Source organism: Coloeus monedula (genome assembly GCF_965178545.1).
Source record: "Coloeus monedula genome assembly, chromosome: 5".
Lineage (NCBI taxonomy): Eukaryota > Metazoa > Chordata > Aves > Passeriformes > Corvidae > Coloeus > Coloeus monedula.
In genome coordinates, this window is record NC_138785.1 from 27,534,465 (window position 1) to 27,550,393 (window position 15,929).

Consider the following 15,929-nt stretch of genomic DNA (forward strand, 5'->3'; position numbering starts at 1 on the left):
ACGACATTTTCATGGTATTCAGTAAAGTCTGGATGCTTTACCAAGATTTATTTTCACAGAATCATGTAAGTATTAGTTTTAGAAGATAATCCAACCCTGAACTGGACTGGTAGTGATGCCTCTGAGATCATACACTCAGAGAGTCAAAAGGATAACTGTGTGGATATTTGTGGTTTGAAATCATGTCCATTTGAACCACGTGCCTCTCTTGTTACAGGATAAAAATAAACAGAGAGAACTAAAGTAAAAAGGTTGACACCAAAATTGCTACATGTGTTGTATCTGGTAGTTTGCTAATTTCTGAGAAAACAATTTGCCTAGACATGTTCAGATCAGTGTTTTAAAGGTAAAAACCTAAGACATAAAAGTTATCAGTAACCAGACATTCTAAAAACATGCTAAATAAAAAAGGAATGCTGACAGGCAAGATCCCAGGCCCCATAAATATTAGCAATCATACCACACAGAAGTCACTTCAGTCAGTACGTAACTCTGAGAGCTGCCCTATCCAAAGGCACACAGTAACAAAGCATGGCTATTGTGGAAAAAAAAAAAAAAGAAAGCAAAGGCCTGACAATGTTTTAATAAAGCATAAACCAACATTCTTCTTATTGCAGAGAAAAAACAAGAAGTTTGAAATTCTAGAAATGTTTATTTTACAGTGAGCATTGAAAATGTTTAGCTGTTTCCAATTACAAGCTGACCAGCAACTCAGAGTAAAGTCCCTATCATTTATACACTTACGTTGCCAGGCAAACTTTTCTATAAAATTAATTATGAGAAAAATTTTATTAGCTCCCTAACACCTCTCTCTGGTGGGCAGAAAAAATTAAACTTATGCAGCAGGTTAATCTTGATGTTAGGTGGAGCTTTTTCTGTAGACTTCATGAAAATCTGCATAAATTATGAACTATTGTAAGCTTGCATTCACCATGGCTTTGTCCTCTACCACAAGGTTTAGAGAGTCTAGCAGCATCACATGTATCCAGCTTTGCATACACGCATGCTATGTCACATAAGAGACAAATCTCTCTACAATGGCTGCTCTCCCATGAGAATATATTCCAGCCTACATAGACATGCCTCAAAGCTGAGAAACAATGATCCTGGCCTGCACCATCTGAAGCAGACCACAAGTTTAACAGGAAAGTATAAAAACCCACTAATTTATTTGTTTGGGTTTTTTTACTTCAGATGACTCTGGTCAGTTTTACTGCCTTTGAGAAAATAATTTATTACTCAATCCTAACTCACAGAAGGTGTCTTAAACAACAGTACCAAGTGGCAAAGACCAGCTTCTGAACTGCAAAGGTCATTAGAAAAAAATCCACATATTTTGCTGTTCTAGACATATTTTTACAATACCATACCTGTAAAATGGAATTATCTGAGTATATCCACAAGACTAGACTATTACGTAGCTTCCTCTAGTGGTCAGTCCCTAAATCTTGCTGCTTCTGCTATTTACTCTAGTTAGTTGTTACACTCAAATTCTGTGTTCAAATTCTGTAAATTTGAGAAGGCATTAAAATTTATACTGCAATGTACTTCTAATACAAAAGCCAAGGAAACTAAGCCAAGACATAGAGCAAAACATTTGTTAGCGACACTAAAAGAATAAACAGTGAAGTCAGCAAAAATCAGTTATTATTTTAATTTTCCCATTTGCTCCCTTGTGAATATGCATTATAATATATTTAGTTACATGGTCAAGCTTGACTTTCCCACCACGAGATTCAGGAAGCAAAGACAGATGTTCAGTTTTTAGCTGAGTCTTCAGATATTTGCTATGAATCATTCAAACATTTGTTTTGACCCTGAAAATGATATATATATGTGTGTGTGTGTGCGCGTGCACATTTTAATGAGGCTTACTGCTGTGCAAGTGGTTTGTTTCTGCAAAACTCCACTGAGGGAGAGGGCAACTAAGAAGACACAGCAAAGCATTCACCAAATTTGAAGGCCACTGAGAACAGATGACAATTTGATATAGACTTAAAATACTACAAGAACCAAAGCAGCTCTCTGTGATATGGGATAAGAAATTACCATGGTGAAATTTTTTTACTGAGCATCAGAAAGATTTCCTTACAGGCTGAAGTCATTAAGGAAGAAGAGGGAAAACCCAAAGGTAGAAAATGACAACTGCCTGTTACAAAACACATTTTACTGAACAATTCAACTCTTAAAAAGAGTGTTATTACACAACAGCCATCTCTGACTCTAAAATAAGGTAGTCAAAAATCTGCTCAGGTGATTTAATTGAAAATAATTCCAAGGGTTATGTTATCTAAATTGTACAGAAGTAGAAAATCGTATCACCCATGTGCAGTTTGAAAATCTGTGAATGAGAAACTTTTATTATAAGGCTTTTTTTCTGTGAAACAGCAGCAGCAACTTTTATGTCTAGCTGAATGCATTTCACTGCCTGAGATTCTTTATTGCCTTCTTACACTAAAACCCATAAATTCCTGCATCTTGTTTTGCCTTTGCACTTTTCTGCCCTCTGGAACCAAGAGAAATGCCCCACTTCCCCCCCCCCCCAATTCCCTCTTTTCCATAAAGCCTGTCAACTTCCATTCAGTTTCGACAAAGACATTAACTCCCCAAAACTGACATCACCATTTATTCAGTCATACATTGCCAGCAACAATGCACACTGCCAGTGCAACAATGACTGACAAAACACATAATGAAGCAGAAACTTTTTAAATTAAGTTCAAGGACAAATTAATTTTGAAACACTACTGCATATTCTCCTGGGAATCCTACAGGTAGTTCAACAGTGCTAACCTCACCAAGTCCCTTAAATGTCCCATCACAAGAAATTCACACAGAGCTTCCACACACTTGGACAAAAAAACCCAAACCCACAGCATACAGACAAAAGAGAAGGGCATGACTGAAGTAACCAAGTACTATATTTCCTTCTCTTTCTCTCTTTTCAGGAGACTAGTCTCCGTGTTGCTTGCTAATGCAGCTTGCCCTAGCATTCCAGCTGTGACTTACTCCCTCATGCCATACTTAGGAACATGCTCATCGTGACTGTTTCAAAAGAGGCTCTCAAACCATTCTGTGCTTACTGTAGGGGTACCTCAGCATTAAAATACCTGACACTACACATCTCTCTGCTGTTGGTATCTGCCTAACCTCATTCATTTTTACAGCTGGAATCAGCTGGAATGTGTCTTCTCCTCAGGAGAGCAGGCAGCGAGGGATTTACAGCACAGTAACTAACCTCAGGTCTCATGTTTGCTTATTCCCTGGCATACCATTACATCCTTGGGGAAAGATAACACAGCTGAAAAAAATGTCACAGCCCCTTAAAATAAATAATATCTGTCCAAATAGTGAGTGCTGCCAACTCTGTTTATGTTCCTGGCTTTCTCTCAGAAGAGTTCTAAAGCTGTGGACTTTGTTAGTAGAATAAAGAAAGAGAAAAATTTAGCCACATCTCTTTTCAGAAAAAGTTCTGTGCCTGTTTCTTGTCACTCTGTAACAGCATTTTGGCATTACAGCAAACTGAATATGCAGTGGTGTTTGGGTAGCAATGTAAGAGCCTAATAAATAAAACATGAAAGCTGCAGTAGAGAAAATTCAATAAAATTTCATGCATGCTTTTCATTTTTCATGCTAAGGATCAGAATATTAAGTACATTTCAGTGCTAAATTCTGTATTACAGTTTCTCATCATTCCTTGTGTTCCATTAGAATTAGAAACTCACACTGAAAGCCAGCATGTCAGAGACAGTACAGTCAGTCAAGAGTGCGGTAACATGCTTTCATGTAAGTGACAATTAAGTGTCTCTAATGAAATGCTAATGTTTTAAATAGGCAAGACGAAGTAAGTAGAAAGATACCTGTCTTAACAGTATGGAACTGAAGGTAAACAGGAGCCAGAGACTCCTCTTCCTACACACATTCTAGGGTTTAGCACAAGTTATAGAATTCATATGGTTCTGGAAAGGATGATCCTGACATTAATTCTAAAGCATCAGAGTATTTTAATGATAGGATTGTTTCTTAACTGCTGGCAGAGTAAATATCAATAAACCTCTCCATATATAATAGAACAGAACACGAAAAGAAATGGTCAGTGTACCTGTTTTGTGTGGCTCAGCTTTAAAAAGCAAAGCAGCTATTCTTTGACTAACCTCTGAATACCAGATTTTAAGCTAAAAAGTGCAGGCCTTTTCAGGCAAAAGATCACTTTAAACAATACACAACTTACGCATCTCTTCAACCACGTCTGGATCACATTCCCTGTATTTGTCTATTTCTGCCTTTAGCTGCTCTTTTCTCTGCCGAAGAGTAGCAAGTTCTTCCAGTAGAGCTGCACGCTCTGCCTGAGGATTCAAAGGATGTTGGGAGACACAAAAAAAAAAATACAAACATTAAAAATAGTAATTATCACACAAAGTTTTTCAAAAAATAAAAACATGTAAATTTAAAAGCTGCTTTCACTACTGCTTTCTGTCTATGACCCACTTGAGCATTTTATTTTATTCCACAGAATTCTCAGTGACACTAAATGATACCAAATACAAACTGGAAGGAAAAAAAATAAGGCCAAAAATGGATCAACTAAAGAACAATCTTCTACAACCTATAAACTCAACATGGTTTAACGAACTCCAAAGAGATCTCTTAATTATTGGGCTTAAAGGTTAAGCAGCATTTTGGAGTGCTAGTCTTGTAATTAAAGATGGCATTACAGAAAAACCTACCATCCACCCTTCCACAAATTGAGATGCTGTGTATAAACACCCTCTGAATTTGTCTTCTTTCTTTTTCCACACAATTTAAGAGCAATGGTCTCAAAAATAAATTCAGATATTTATGACATGGTAGTCTTTGTTGGGATTGTACATAATATTGACCTCAGAGATTCTATCGATCAATAAAAGTCTGCAGACACTGACTCAACATAAGCTCTCCCACAGCCAACTCAGCAAATACTTCTAATTCAGTCTGTAGTTACACACAAACACTGGAACTGGCTGATATTCAAGTAACTCAAGCTAGGGTAGCCTACAAGAGCCACACAGTTTGTAAACCATCAGGATTTTACCAATGGCAATCTCCATGGTAACCCAGCAGTCTGAGGTGTTTGTGGATTTGGGGATTTGTTTATGGCTGTTGGTATTTTTTTTCCCCCCCAAACTTCCATATTCCCAGTGCTTTTGCCATCAGTTTGGATTCAGCATATTCTGAAAATGCAGAATGGAAATCAAAAGTTTCCAGATGCTGAGGTATGCAGGGGAGATGCTTGGAGACCTACACTGCAATCTAGATTTTTTAGGACTTCCTCCTGATACATAATCAGGAACCAAGATGCTGGAAACATCAGCCAGAACAGGATTTCCAGAACAACAGCTTTCTGTAGGGCAGGCCACATGCTGGAGAAGCCCAAGGCTGAAACAGTTTGCTTGGAAACACGACAAGCACAACTATGTGAGAAACCTGCCTGTGATTACAGTCCATTGCAAATGAATGAATAAAGAATCCCCATTAAAGATACTGGCAAAAAGCAGATTTTAATTGAATTTGTGTAACTGCAACTTTAACAGACTTCGATGGAAAGGTTCACTCTATTCCTTACTAGATAAATGGAACATGCATAGGAAAAACCTACAGTGTTTCTACAAAACAGTTGGGATTCAAAGATTTGGCACTTTCCTGCAAAATTCAATTCCTCCTGAAAGCTTCTGGCTGTCCCTGTTTTATTGGAGGTTTAAATCACTTTAGACTGAGCATCTCAGTGCAAGTCAGCAACTTAGAATACCATATGAAGTATTTCTAACTAGTATGTTGGTTATGATAAAGGTGAAGCCTAGATATTTTTTTGCAGTGTTAACAGCTTCAGCATGCAAAGAGCACTGGGCTTACACATCTGCTCAGAACAGTAATTTAGGCATCTATATTACAAATATGTTGAAAAAAACCCAAAGCAACATTTAAGTTTGTAGTTACTAGATTTGGTAATTCAGCAACTATGGGCAACTTTGGTACACACCTCTGGGTAGTTCAAGTTTTAAGACAGATTGAAATCTGAAAATACCTGGAAGTACTACATTAGTATTTACAAGAAGTACATACATGCAGTGCTATTTCCTTGTAGGGTTACCTCCCCCCAAAGCAACTTACAGTATCTTCACGTCCAGTTTTTGATTTCTCAATGCTTTTTTGTAAAGCCTCTTTTTTCTGACTGCTTTCAGCAAACTGATAAAGCAAACAAAGAACAAAATCAAACTTTTTCAGTAACATATTAAACATAGCTATAAAATGGGCATACATATTAATGTATTTAAATAAGTGGATATATCTTTTTAAAATACATGTATTACTTATGTAATAAAAATATACACAAAATAAATACAAAAGTACCCAAATATAAATCTGAGGTTCTGAACCATAGAGAAGAATTATAGGAAGCAATTTCAAGTCTAAGAAATTTTCACTCCCGGGGCACATAATCTTGTTATATACTGCATGTTCAGCATGGGACTAAAATCCTGTTTCATACCATAATCTGGCATCTCTATGCAAAGGACTCCATAACATGGAGGCTTTGGATTTGATGATTTCCTTTGGTCCTTTTCCAGCTGTCCCTATTCAACAGAAGCAGTGACAAAAGCTGCAGCAGGTCCACCTGCTCAGCTGCGGATAGCAGTGTTCCTAAAGGCTGGTATGCCACTGGCACTGCCCCAATCCCTTTTACATGCTGATGAACTGAAGCCTCTGTTCAAAGGCATGTAAAGCTGTGGCCCTCTTTTACTGTGTGGCCCTTGCACTGCTAGACCTCACAGAGCTCCCTTCCTTCAGGCCTGAGGCACAGGAATCTCACGGGGCTGGTGTGAATACTCCTTCCATTTTCCTGTTACTTCAGGAGAAATAATTTGCCAAGAGAGATCTCTCTCCATTAACCTGCCACCCATCTTGAACCAGGCCTTTGCAGTTTAGTTGGCAGATTTCCAGAGATACTTTGGAAACTCTTAAGCTGAACAGGAGTGTGACTCAACCCTCAAGGACACCATGTTCAGCATCAGACAAAGCACCTCAAAATATTAAATGAGATGAAAGAGAATGAAAACCAAATTTTAATAAAACGTAGTTTGAAAACGTTTTACTGCTTTGAAATCAACACAAAAGAAAAAAAAAAAGAAAAAAGGAAAAAAGAAAAAGAAACAACAGCACGCTTTCTAAGTACCCTTTGTTTTAGTTTTAAAATGCTCTGAGCACCAATCCGTGTATCAGACTGACTGTGAAAAGAACAGCTGTCAGGTCAGGTTTTACTCTGCCCTACCCCAAAATCCCCCACATGAAGCCTCCACTTCTACATTCCCTTTCTCACTGAGGATCCCACTGAGTGCAAAAGCATTCCCAGATATTTCTTGCAATCCCCAACCTTGATAATTTAACCATATCATTTATATTGTGTAGCTGATATAAACGCATTCATACAACACGAACTGAACTCTTCTGGAGCTACAATCACTTCTCAATTTCTATTTAAACTTACGTTTGGTCCATATTTTCAGAAACACATATTAAACATAAATGCATGATAGACATCAGGCAGTGCTTACTGCCAAGTTTTGGAGATCAGCTGTAACAGTAAAAGGAAAATACTGGTGGTCCATAGAGATCAGGATACAGTCCAACTGCAGCTCACTGGGTTTAGTGCTTCCTTTCATAGCTTGATTTTTTAAAATAATTACTCTGTGTTCATGCATGTGTGAGCATGCATACAGACAAAGTCTCCTTTCTAAAAGAACGTTTTAGTTTTCTTCGATTTATACAGGAATTATACTAATGGTAAGACATAATTTGAGGAAAAATATGTCCAGCTGTTTACTTGCTGCTCTCAGTGCGAGTAACCACAGAGGCAGCATGGGTTTCACTATGTGGCTTGAAGTACACCAACATCTTAATTTTGGCGGATAGTCAAAGAGTACTCCTTCCACAAAATTCTTAAAATAGCAGGTGTGTTAGTCCCCACAGGATGGCATACTAAACAGAGGTATACAGTTCAGAAGAGGGTAAGTACTTAGACACAGTTTGCAGTTCACGAAGTCCAGGGAAGACAAACCCCAGACCATGTCATTTGGCATCTCTGGTCACAGGATTTTTCTGGAACAAAACTGGCAGAGGAGGTAGAGAAGGCAAGGAGCTTATCTAGACCCTTATACTGCAAGTGCAAAGAAGCCAATGCTCTCTGCAAGAGGTCACAAAAGGTGTCACTTTCTCTGTTTTTTTCATACTCATTAAGTTCTTAAGGAATGTTTCTGCTCTCTCTAAAATGGATGTACAAAAGGAGCCCTCCAGGCAATGCAAATCATAAAAGCACCTAATAAGGCATCTTATCATTTTCTTGGTCCTCTATATTCCACATCATTTAATAATGAAAGAGACAATAATGACAAACTGTGGGAGATAAAGCAATTTCTTCAATTCTGTCCTACACAACATGCAAGGTTGCCATGCCATGAGGTTAGAAGACCCTCCTTTGCCTAAAAGCAAAGATGATTTTTACACAATCTTATTTAAGACATTGCTTTCTTCATTCACAGATTTTAATTTCTTGGGTGTTTTCGGATTTTTTAATTATTCACATAACCAAAAAATTTACAAAATAAAATGACATCTCAGCTCTGTGTATTATTTAGAAGTCACAGTGGCTATCCCCATGACAACAAATAAAAGATGAGGAAAGGCATAGCAGAAGGAAGCAAGCTATTGAAAAAACCCTAACATAGGACAAGGATTCAAAGGGTGAGGAACAGATGGCCAGGGTCTGTGCAAAGAATCCATGACTATGGGGGAAGCAGAAAGGCTTGGATAGAAAGGTAGGAACACAGCTGAAAATAACTATAATGAAAGAAGGGAAAACAGTCAGCAAGGATAAAGGAGTCGGAAAAAGGATGAACACAGATGATGTAATACTTAATTGAAAGGTAAGTGTAAATGGCAAATGACAGGTTCTAGGGCATAAAAAGAAAAAAAAAAAGCAGAATTTGCAAACATTGTGTATGTATGATAGCAGAGGGTCACATCTGGACAGTGACTTACTTTCCCACACACCAGCTGTAGAAAAGCCCGATTGCAAAGAAGCACAGTAGCAGATGGAGTATTTCAATCCTTGGAGCAACCTTGGGGACGTCTTTCAGGGGAACTGGCAAACAATTTCACAAGGAACATTAACCACTCTCAGAGAAATCTGACTCCTGCCAACAGCAGTGAGACCCATCCAGAGAAAATGATACTGTCTCCCCTCTTATGTTTCTTGAGAGAGATGTCTGGGCTGACACAGGACCAAGTGCACTTCTGCCAAAAGTGTAACTGACCAGGTGTGGAAAAGAAGTACAGAGAGAGTCTACTCCATCACGAAGTTTCATTCCAATCTGACTGCTCTGAATCAGCACAATTAAGCAAGATGCAAGAAAGCAGCAAAAACATCATCTAGGTGAAAGAAGGAGGAGAGGAGACTAAATAATTCAAAATTAGTAAGTTAAAAATGTTCTCCACAAGAGCATTTCATGTTTTCAAAACACAGTGGGAGCCTGCAAGAAGATAGTTTAATGAAGAAAATAACTAGCATCTATAAAACAGGAGAGTTGGGGAACAATTTCTTTAATTTTACAGACCAGTCTGATCCATTAAATGACCACTACCCTTAGATATTAATTCAATCCAAAGTCCCTCAAATGGATGATTTTTCTTACTCTGCAAAGGTCTCACAACGTTAAGCTAAACATTTGTGCAGCAGTTTGGGTGTGCAAAGTGCTACATGCTGATAACCATCAGTTCCATCACAGAACTTGGGGTCTGGTTTGTATCAAAGGACACAGATTAGACATACACACATAATCTACAATCTAGTATGATTGCATTAATACCAGGGATCCACTTCAGCAAGCCACTGATGTACACTTGGAAGAGGAACACTTAACCCCCAACAAACAACAGCAGCAGGTTTCAGTTCCATTCCATGTCAAAACCTGCCTGATAAGACTTTTATTCTAGAATAAAAAAATACGTTGGTTTTTTTTCCTCCGGCAAAAGTTTTTGTTGGTCCTATGCCTTCTGGTTCCGTTTTTAACCACTCTAACCACCAGTATCCCACAAACATGTAGCTTGTCTCACCAGCATATTAAAATATCTGCAAACCTAGTGTAAGCCATGCAAACCCAGCCCCTGAGGATGTTCACTGGGCAAGAATCAAGCCAAGGTCTCACACGCTAACCACCAAGAGTGCTCACAGCTGTTAGCCCACTATCATTATGGTCTGAAAGAGAAATAGCATCCATTTCGTTTTCTTCTGGCCAAACACTCAACCAAAAATGGTATTAAAAATGACTGCTCTTGTGAGCACCACTCACTGTGGCACTACAGAAGAATTAAAGACACATATTTTTTAATTATTTCTAACTTGCAAAGTTATTTGCTGTGGGTTTGAAGCTCGCTGTGCTTTATTTCAGTAAAAGGCAAAGCTAGTTTGCTTTTGGCTTAAACAAAAGCAGTTCAAGAGGTTTAGGGTAACATTTGCAGTAGAGAGGTGTATTTCTTTTAGATGTGAAAACGAACTCACTACTGAAAAACTTAAGTGGAATTGACAGAAGGCATGGAGAGAAAGTACTTCAAAGCATTCCTCTAGATTTTAAAGAGAGATAACGAAAAATTGAAGCCAAAAAAACAGACTTATATAGAGAGGAAAAATATAGATTAACAAAGAACAATCTGAAAATATTGAAAACAGACCTGTTGTGCTGAAAGAAAGGCAAAGAACATTATACTGAAAGAAACCACTTAACCATTAGTGTTGACTAAAACGTAAAGAAGAAGAAAAATCCCAAAGGGCAGCACATTGAAGTGCAGAACTGCTTTCTAAAGTACTACACTAAGCAAGCATTCAGCCACTCAAGTCACAAATCCATACTTCCCAGGGTTTCCAAATACACACAAGCAAATTTTGCAGCCAGCTAATTACAGTCACAGCAGCATGGAGAGCACTGTGACCTGCAGTACTGTGGATTCTGCTCTGATCTCAGGATGTCACGTACCACTCATGAAATGCCATTTCTCCATATAATCTACCCAGTCAACTGAACTATAGTAGAAGCAGCCACCACTGGGACTTCAGTCAGGAATGTGATAAAACTCTTAGTGAGGCACAAACAGCAAACATACACTCACTACAGAAGTACAATTAAGATCTATTATTTTTATCTTTTAACATTTGTGAAAGGAAGATAAAGCAGCATGCAAGATCTTACCCTGAGTCACTCAAAGTCATTTCAGCAATATGAAGTAGGGATTTGTGTTTGGTGGGACTTAGAAGGAGCAACTTGGAGACTCCAATACTTCAGGAAATATAGGTAAGAACAAGAGTAGAGATCAAAGCAAGATAGAGTAAGAATTTTTAACTCCTGAACTGAAGAATAAACAAGATTTTTTCAGCAAGAGAACACCATAAAATGGAAAGAAAACAGACTGTAGAAAAAAATCTTGGAATAGTTAGGGCCCGCCACATTTCTGTATTCATAAGAACCATTTTTTTTTTTTAAATACTGCAATATAGGTATACTGGAAAAATGTTCAATCCAACAACTCTCTTCTCTTTATGCATGATACAAATTTGACAATTTAACCATAAAAAGATTACCTAATTTTTAATGCAATCTTTGAAAGTGTCAATTCAAAAACTTGGGAGAAGATGGGGAATAAACTAGATTCCTTGATCAAGGGAAGGTCTTCCTCCTGACACTCATTTACCCTGATCTCAGAGACCCCTGAGGCTGGTCTTATTAGTGAAGACTGATGCGAAGGCGGCATTCAGTAGCTCTGCCTTCTCTGCATCCTTTGATACCAGGGTCCCCCCTTCATTTACTAATGGGCCCACATTATCCTCTGTTTTCTTTCTGTTATTTACATATTTGAAATACCTCTTTCTGTCATCCTTGACATCCTTGGCCAGATGTAATTTTAGATGCGCCTTGGTCTATCAAGTCTCATTTCTATTTCTCCTGACCACCTCTCGATACTCACTCCAAGTGGCCTGGCCTTGCTTCTGTCTCCTGTGAAGCTTTTGCTTTTACTTGAGTAACGACAGGAGTTCTTTATTCATCCATGGAGGTTTCTTGTGCCCTTGGCCTGACTTTCTTCTCACTGGGATGCATTCACTATTCTTGAGCCAGCAGGAAGTGAGCCTTGCTCATCAACCAACTCTCCTGGACCCCTCTTCCCTGCAGAGCTTGGCTCCAATAGGATTCTTCCAAGAATATCCCTAAAGAAGCTAAAGTTAGCTCAGCTGAAGTTCATGGTCATCATCTTGCTTGCTGTCCTGCTACCTCTTCACCCAACACTGAACTCTACAATCTCATGGTCAGTACAGCCAAGGCTGCCCCAACCTTCACATCCCCAACACAACTTCCTTGTCGGTTAGTATGAGGTCAAGCAACACACCATTCCTTGTGGGATCCTCTGCTACCTGTGAAAGGGAGTTACTGTCAATGCTTTCCAGGAACCTCCCGGCCTGCTTGCGCATTGCTGTACAGCTTCTCCAGCAGATGTCAGGGTACTTAAAATTCCCCCACAAGAACCAGGGCCTGTGACTTTGAGACTTGCTTCTAGTTGCTTGTAGAAGGCCTCACCCACTTCCTCCCCTTGATCAGGCAGCCTGTAGCACATACCCACAACAGCGGGTATGTGCTACTACTTCCCTTTTATCCTCACCCACAAGCTCTTGACTCGCTCATCATGCTCATCAAGACAGAGCTGAGTACCTTCCCTTCCCCCCATAACACATGGCATTTGCTATTCAAAATGAAAGGATGGTGCACTACTTAAGCAAATAACACTCACTCCAAAACACCATACTACTACCAAACATCATACTACTAATCCTGCCAAGGTGCAAGTTCTGTCTTTTTGAAGAAGTACCAAAGAGGTACCAAGTGGGAATTTTTTAGGTTAGCACTGTAACATGTCAGTGATTAAAAGGAAGTATCAGACACTCACGCTAAGTAAGTGAAGGTTTTTTCCAGGGGACTAAACTGAAAAAATATCTGACTCTCCATACAACTGTTTGACAAAGCACTACAAAGACTCTCAAAACTAGTAATTCTAAAGTTAGATCTCTTCACTCATAAGCAATATCTATATGTTTTGCTAGAGAATTCATGTGGGTAATACTGATTTACTTGCCCCTCCCACAAACAATTCATTTTGCATTTCAAGACTAAATTTAGACCTATAATCCTGATTTGCTTAACATGCTAACAGATGAGAGTGAGATAAAACATCACATAGTAAATTAGGCATGGCTCTGTTCTCAGGGCATATAGAATACGAGATGAGTCCTTTTTTTTTGGCAAATAAAATAAAACGTGGGGTATTCAGAAGAAAAATGAGAAATCCCCCCCTCCACAGGAACTTTCACCCATCCATGTACAAACCTGATGTTGTTACCTGTAATTAGTTTAAAGATATTACTATATAGCAAATCCCTCTACATTAGAAGTATTTTAATTCAATTATTTCCCATCTTTTTAGATTTGCCATAATAATTAAGTTAATTTAGAGAAAATATCTTGCCAAGAGCTTTTGTTTTTGCTTCATTCATTTACAACACCATTTGATAAGTAGTGGTTATGCAACAAAAAATAACTGCTCGAGGCCAACCTCCTTAAAAGACAAAAGGTGAAAGAAACAGTTGTGCAGGCTCAATGAAAGAACTGAATTTCTGTGGCTGCTTTCAGAGTTGCCATAATTGGCACGACCTGAGGGACAGATGGCTGTCTACTCAGATACAAATATCAAGTAAACCCCAATCAACCTAAAAAAGCCCCAAACCAACGAAACACCAGCTGAAGCACCTCATTCAACACTGTTTCACAAATGCAAGCAATCTAATAAGGAAAGCTTAAAGAACTTCAAAGGACATTACATGACTGACAGAACTACAGAAAATTTTCATACTTGGACATGAAGGATATGCCTGTTACTGCATATTAGTGTATTTAATAACCCTACAAGTCTAAGGTGGTAGTTAACAGGTCTGTTCAAGGCAGAAAGAACACAGAAAGATATTTTCCCTTGGAAAGAAAGGGAGAAAATGAAGAAAAGTTTTAACTTTTCCCTAAAGAGCTTTAAAGGTTGCTATCCTAAGCAGCTGGACCATACACTTACAATGCCTTCAGGGACTAAGTGGAGACAGGCCCAAGCTAAAACACAATAATCATCCAATATTCCCTGAGCTCATGTTCTGCTTAAAGACTTTTAAAACCAAATCAAACTTTATTCCACAGACTTTTAGAAATGCCCAAATTCTACACTGAGATATTATCAGTAAAATACATCTATCAAATTTCAGAGTTTTGACAGCAGTCTTACATACTCACTCTTCATGCCAATTTCATCATTTTAAAGTAATGCTTAGACAGATAAACAAGTCATCTCCAATTCCCGATACAAAGAAGAGTCTTTGACGGAACTGCCATGTGTTCAAAAATAATGAGCTGCTTGGCTGCGACAAGAAAGACCTGTTCCTCTCAAGTCTCCCTGCATAAAAATAACACATTTTGGTTTTATACTCTATTTTTTTGTTTGTTTTGTTGTTTTTTTAAAATTTTACTCCCTTCAGAAGAGGAAAATTCTATAGAGTGAGACTTCTATAATTGCTTGCTGGTAGTTTATTTCTGCATGCATGCTGATTTTCTAAAATAAAATACGTTATATCAATTGAAATACAATATTTTAAGGGGAAAGTCAAAGTTCAAATTAAATAGGATTACAACTCACTGTGTCCATCAAATCCAACTTTGAAAGTAGTATTGCCTCTGACCTATCACCAGCCTGGAAGCTCCCAGCCTTACAGTACAGGCAAACTTCCAGACAGCACAGAACATTTAAGTCTTTAAAGTTTCTTGGGATACTGGGTTTCTGCCGATCTGCTGAGCTGTCACTCCCACCTGCCACACCAACTACGGGGCACAGGGAGATGTGCACGGCTGTGTCTGTGCCAGATGTGACTGGGCTTCTGCAGTGAGAGTCCTGTTTTTGCTCCCAGTTTCTTTTCATTTCAGATTAACAATTTCACTGCAATGCCAGGAATGGAGCCAGCAGCCAGAATGCAAACCTCTTCAAAAAGGTACACTGTGTGATGATATTACCTAAAAAAGTCAGTGTCACAGACAACCCTGTTTGAAAAACCTAGTAGTTTTCCTGCATTAATCAGAATGAATATATAATATAAACTCCTGAGGGACAGGAACAATATATCCTTTTTAGTATAGTAGGAATCTTCCTTCTAATGTACATTAGAATCTTTAGTTATTACAGAGACCATTTTGAAAAAAGAAATTGCTCTTAAATCATGCCAATTTTACCTTACGCTCATCAAGAAGGAAGGAAAGGAAAACCTACACTTCACAGTTGCCATCAAGCTAGTCACATATTAACAGCAAGTAAAAGGAAAAGCATGAAATTCAACTAATGAACACCAAATTATGAAGTTGCTTAATTCCAACAGAAGCCTCCAGAGCACTGTATTTTTAGAAGTCTGCCATGCCAGCAGTAACTAAGCATACTCTCCAGGGCTTTGTAGCATGCCATGAAACGTAATTCCAGAAAGCTCTAATAAGTTACAGCATTAGAAGAATCTTCTCTGCTGGACATTTTAGGACTTACTAAATGCAGAATCATTTTAAGACCTCACAATTTTCCAAGTGCAAGATGCAGAGGTAACAAAAACTGTGGACTATTCAAATAAAATTTCATTAGCATTTTCCAGGAGACTAATAAAGGAAATAAGCCTTACAGGATCAACAAACAAACAGGCATAGATACAAACATCATATTCACAAGGTTTAAATGATGCAAATTCTCAGCCTCTTGCCCTTACTGCTACAGCTCCCCCTAGATGGTTT

General features: G+C 38.4%; 1 protein-coding gene across 1 annotated transcript in view; it reads right to left on the bottom strand.

Moving 5' to 3' along the window:
- The window catches only part of MND1 (meiotic nuclear divisions 1), a gene marked incomplete at both ends in the record, with an annotated part of 39,553 nt that overhangs the window by 13,050 nt on the left and 10,574 nt on the right, over positions 1–15,929 (bottom strand). Inside the window, 2 exons of the mRNA XM_082281975.1 lie at positions 4,232–4,346; positions 6,148–6,222. Coding sequence (XP_082138101.1) covers positions 4,232–4,346; positions 6,148–6,222 — 190 coding nt within the window. The remainder of the gene's footprint in view (positions 1–4,231; positions 4,347–6,147; positions 6,223–15,929) is intronic.